Source organism: Elgaria multicarinata, chromosome 1, assembly GCF_023053635.1.
Source record: "Elgaria multicarinata webbii isolate HBS135686 ecotype San Diego chromosome 1, rElgMul1.1.pri, whole genome shotgun sequence".
Lineage (NCBI taxonomy): Eukaryota > Metazoa > Chordata > Lepidosauria > Squamata > Anguidae > Elgaria > Elgaria multicarinata.
The window spans coordinates 158,141,409-158,146,647 of record NC_086171.1 but is presented as its reverse complement, the minus strand read 5'-3'; the positions used below and the strand labels follow the sequence as shown (position 1 = coordinate 158,146,647).

Genomic DNA, 5,239 nt, shown 5'->3' with positions numbered 1-5,239 from the left:
GTTTTTGAAATCCATTTGAAGTCATATGCACCTCAGTGGTGAAAGATTTCCGCAACATGGGAGCCACCACAGAAAAGGTCCTGTCTATCATTCCTGCCAAACAAACAAATCTTACAGTTGGGCCTATGAGCAAGGCCTTTGAGCCAGATCTTAAAGCTTGGGCAGGTTTGTACTGATGTAGGTGGTCCTTCAAGTACCCTGGTCCCAAACCATATGTATCCTTTTTGTATGTCCTTCTTGTGAAGGTAAAAATCTAACTTTCAGATGGTTTCTCTAAAAATGTCACAGTAGGATCTGTAACCCAAAAAAACTTATAATAAGGCAAAACTCTGTGCGGAATATTTTAGGAAGGTGTTGTTAAAAACATAATATTTTAGAAGTAACTTACTAACCCACCCTGCGTCTTTACGTGTAATTCCAAGGAAAGCATAAACATTCACAATTACAAGCTGAGCCTAGGTTAAATTGCTACCACCATTCACCTCAGAATAGATTTCATGGTAGTAGTATTGGGTAAAATGTTTCATCTATTGGTAACTCTTTGGGGGTAAAGACACTGCCAATTAGGAACATAGGAAGCTGCCTTATACTGAGTCAGACCCTTGGTCCATCTAGCCCAGTGTTAACTGGCTGCAGCTCTCCCTGGTTTCAGGCAGAAATTTTCCCAGCACTACCTGGAGAGGCCAGGGATCAAACCTGGGGACCTTCCACATGCGGAGCAGATGCTCTGCCACTGAGCCATGCCCCCTCCCAGCCATCTGTTACAGAACACCCCAATGATCCCCAATCCCATTCTCTTTGGAAGCTTTCAAAGCAGGAAACTTGGTCACCCCAAGTTGCAATTTTTATTACCATGGATGAGTCATTTTTATTAATGCTTATTTCCCACATCATCACTACTGCAAATGGAAGGCCTGCATTGGGCAGAGTGTGCAGCCTATTTAAAGTTTGCTCCCTTCTGCGTTCTGTTCCACATTAACAGTGTCCACACATGCACCCAAATAGAGTGCGACAGACTCAGAGAGGCTTTAAATGGTGTTGTGTGAAAAGACTCTATGGCTCGTTTTCTGTGAGAAATTCTGATTCTCGTTTTCAGGGTAACCGTCAAAACTGAGACTAGAACCTGTGCTGGGTTGCTAATGAGAACCTGTGAATGCCCCAGATCCCTCTGACCTAGTATGTTCTGATGATGTAATCCAGCAGAGAGACTGATAGTTGGACCACGGTGACTTGATACCAGTCCAGTCACACTCTTTGGCAGTGTGCTACCTCTCCAATTGTAGTGACCTACTTTGCACTGTTATTCTGAGAATGACTGAAGGCTCATCTAAAAGATCAGTCAATGCATGCCCCAGTTACATTTTACCATGGATGCAAGACTCCCCCCCCCCCCGCCCAAACGCTTCATATTGCATTTTTTAATCAACCTGTTATAGAGATTGGCTGTTAGTCTGCTGTATCCACTTTCAGTTTTGTGCAGAGCTACACAAGGAGCATTTCTTTTCCTGCTCTTCTGCTACATAACCTTTAGGTGGAATTGTGGTATAGTGGGACAGCACAAATGCACTTTCTTTCGCTTTCATAATGAAATGCCACATTTCCCCTGCTCTACCAAAATAATAATAATAATAATAAAAATCCTCCATGAAAGTGCTGGCTAGACACAGAAGCTAAACTGGAGAGACACCACATTTCCTAAAGAACCTGTAAACAGCTGTGAGTACAGAATGACATGTAAGGAATGACGAGGCATTTATCATATGATAAATGCCTCACGTAGAAAAGCTCATAGAAGGATTGGAACAGCTCTTCTGCAGTGGAATTGTCACGTCTGTATTCCCCGCCTTTAAAACAAAAGCACTATAGGGCTGTGTGTTCTGGTGCAGTTGGGGTGGAACCACAGCCCCCGAGGGGTAGGTTGTAGCAGTTTATAGACATTGGCTGAATGCTCCCATGCAAGAACTGTAAAGCAGCTGAGTGCTTATTCAGTAAAGAACTTTTAAAAATAGAATGTGTGAGCTGTGTCACTAATTATCATTTGCAACACAGGTACTATCCAATATGCACTTACAGCACGAGTGCAGGACCTTAGGTCTGTGGGCCAAATCCAGCCTGCTGGGGTCCCAGCCTGGCCCTCCAAGGTCTGCCACGTGGCCCCTGCCCTTGCTCTCAGCCTCTTTCTGGCTTTTGCAGGTATTTTCCTCCATTCTAAGAGATTGAAATGGCTCTCCTCCTAAGGCAGCGGTTCTCAACCTGTGGGTCGGGACCCCTTTGGGGGTCGAACGACCCTTTCACAGGGGTCGCCTAAGACCATCGGAAAACACATATTTCCGATGGTCTTAGGAAACTGTATTGACTGAACTATGTCATGTATCATCTTTTGTATTATTAAAGCTATTGTTATGTATTATTTTCATTAGCAAACCATCCCATGACAATGGATCGTGTAGAGAGGAACGAAAATAATTTTATGGTTGGGGGTCACCACAACATGAGGAACTGTATTAAAGGGTCGCAGCATTAGGAAGGTTGAGGACCACTGTCCTAAGGCATAGTTACTGCAGCAAGAGCTTTAAGATGCTGTATGCTGGTATTTTGGCCCTGCCCCATGTTGCCCTTGGACCCGCCCACTGCTGGAACGCCGCCTTTGAGAGCTTCTCTGAAATTGAATTCAGGCCTTGGGCTGAAAGAGCTTCAACACCCCTGGATCACAACACAACCATTCTCATTAGCAACCGTATTTTTTATTATTAACATTTATATATCACCTTATTTGCTAAAAGAAAGAAAGAAAGAAAGAAAGGCCATCAAGGCAGTGCAACTAAGATTCCTGAGACAGCCCCCTAAAACTTGGGAGAAAAATGCAAGTGTCTTCTTCGTTATTTAGTGATGAATCCAAGCACAAATGGGTGAACTTCTTCAGGGAAAATCCCAGGACTTGGGCTGACATGGTGATTAACCTGTCAACATATTTCTTTGCAGGTGCTAACATTTGCCTGGGGAAAAGCACATCCAGAGTGCATGCAGTAAGGCTCTACGCAGTTAGCGAGGAGGGAGGGACCCTTCTACGTCACCAGGATTGATCCCATGGTCGTCCCGCATCACCGTGTTGTTCTATACAGTGAAGTACCGTCAAAATGAGTTGAAAACAGTCATGCTGAATGAAGCGTGGCCTAAGGGTATAATGGCCGACAGAACTGAATGGCGCTGGAAAGTATAAGATCTCTCCAAGTGTACAGTGGTCCTGCTGGGCTTGAACGTTGGCAACGAAGATGGCAAGGATGTGATCCTGGGGTGCAAGCTTGCTCGTTCCCCACCGCCACTGCCAATTCTCTCTGATTACCTGTCTGGGGACCCAGAATAGGATGGGTGATGGACTTGTGAAGGGTGGTGCCAGTCTCCATGGAGCCTTCTCTTCCCACCCAGTGGCTGCGGAATTCCGCCAGGATAAGGAGGCTGCTGCAGACGTCCCAGAGCTCCATGCTTCTCAATTCCAGCCTAGACACCAAGACCAGAGACGTGGCCTCTGAGTCTGTGGGCCTTTTCTTCATGCTCTTGATTGACTTGACCGCCATTGTCGGCAACGTAGCCATCATGACGGTCATTATTAAGACCCCTGCACTGAGGAAGTTTGTCTTTGTGTTCCACCTGTGCCTGGTGGATCTGCTGGCCGCAGTCACCCTGATGCCTCTGGCGATGCTGTCCAGCTCAGCCTTTTTGGATGGCACCATCTTCGGCGATGCCATATGCCGCACCTACCTGTTCCTGAGCGTTTGCTTCATCACCATGTGCATCCTCTCCGTCTCGGCCATTAACGTAGAGCGCTACTACTACGTAGTGCACCCCATGCGCTACGAGGTAAAAATGACGGTTGGCTTGGTGGTCTGCGTCTTGGTTGGGGTCTGGATCAAGGCGGTGGTCATGTCCATCATCCCCATCCTGGGATGGCTCTCCCAAGACCATGCCAGCAGCAGCAGCCCAACCTACAGTGGGCAGAGCTGCTCCTTGCAGTGGAGCCAGAGTGCCTACTGCAAATTCTTTGTGGTTTTCTTTGCGATTTTCTATTTCCTCCTGCCCGTTTCCATCATTTTGGTGGTCTACTGCAGTATGTTCAAAGTGGCCAGAGTGGCTGCCATGCATCATGGCCCACTCCCCACTTGGATGGATACCCCACGGCAGCGGTCGGAATCCCTTAGCAGCCGATCCACCATGGTGACTAGCTCAGGAGCCCCTCGGACTACTCCTCAGAGGACGTTTGGGGGTGGGAAAGCTGTCATCATCCTCCTCGCAGTGGGAGGGCAATTCCTCTTCTGTTGGCTGCCATATTTCTCCTTTCATCTCTACTCTGTGCTGAGCTCCCATTTCCCTGGCCGGCAGACAGAGAACGTGGTGACTTGGATTGGCTACTTTTCTTTCACATCCAACCCTTTCTTCTACGGGTGCCTCAACCGACAGATCCGAGGAGAGCTCAGCAAGCACCTCACCTGTTTCTTCAAGCAGCCGCCAGAGGAGGACCTCAGGTTACCAAGCAGAGAAGGCTCCATTGAGGAAAACTTCTTGCAATTCCTACAAGGGACAGGTTGCAATGCGGAGGCCAGAAACACTCTCACCCACCCGAGCCCCAAAAGGGACCAACCTACCATTGATTTCCGGATCCCTGGGCAAATTGCAGAGGAGACCTCAGAGTTCCTGGACCAGCACATGAACAGTGACATCACCGTCTCTGACAGCTACATCAGGGCAGCATGTTCACCCAAGCCTGAGCTGTAGCTGGTTTTGCACTTGATAATCTAGTTTTACAGGTGTGTGAAATAATGCAGAACACAGCAGCTGATGCAGTGTGTGGGGGGTTATTTAATAAATACAACCATGGCAATTGGAACGTTATCTCTCCAGTTCCCTCCTCAAGCCAAGAAACAGCTGCTATGAGTATCTGAGTCATTTCATTCCATTTTGGCCAAAAGGGGTTGGTCATTGCTCTCCCCTCTCCAACCCAACCTCTACTCATTCTTAAGGTTTGGCGTTAGAACCTGACTCATGCTTTAATCCTTGCTGCAGTTTCCATCTATCTTATGCACATTTCAAAAATATTATGGCCCTTAAGGGTGCACTCCTACAGGCTGTGCGCGTGTGAGACAGAAGAGTCCAAACTCCGAGACTTCCGTGTATCCAGTGCCCTGTCGGACTGGAGCTGGAAAGGTGAGAGGAGCAACAGAGGCAATTTTCACCTCCCCGTCCT

The 5,239-nt window shown here is 47.5% G+C and overlaps 1 protein-coding gene across 1 annotated transcript; it reads left to right on the top strand.

Moving 5' to 3' along the window:
• The first annotated feature begins 3,285 nt into the window (after window positions 1–3,285).
• Window positions 3,286–4,824, top strand: GPR61 (G protein-coupled receptor 61). The gene has a single exon (XM_063118759.1). It carries the CDS (start codon window positions 3,403–3,405, stop codon window positions 4,768–4,770), a length of 1,368 nt encoding a protein of 455 aa, XP_062974829.1. The 5' UTR covers window positions 3,286–3,402; the 3' UTR covers window positions 4,771–4,824.
• Window positions 4,825–5,239: the final 415 nt, after the last annotated feature.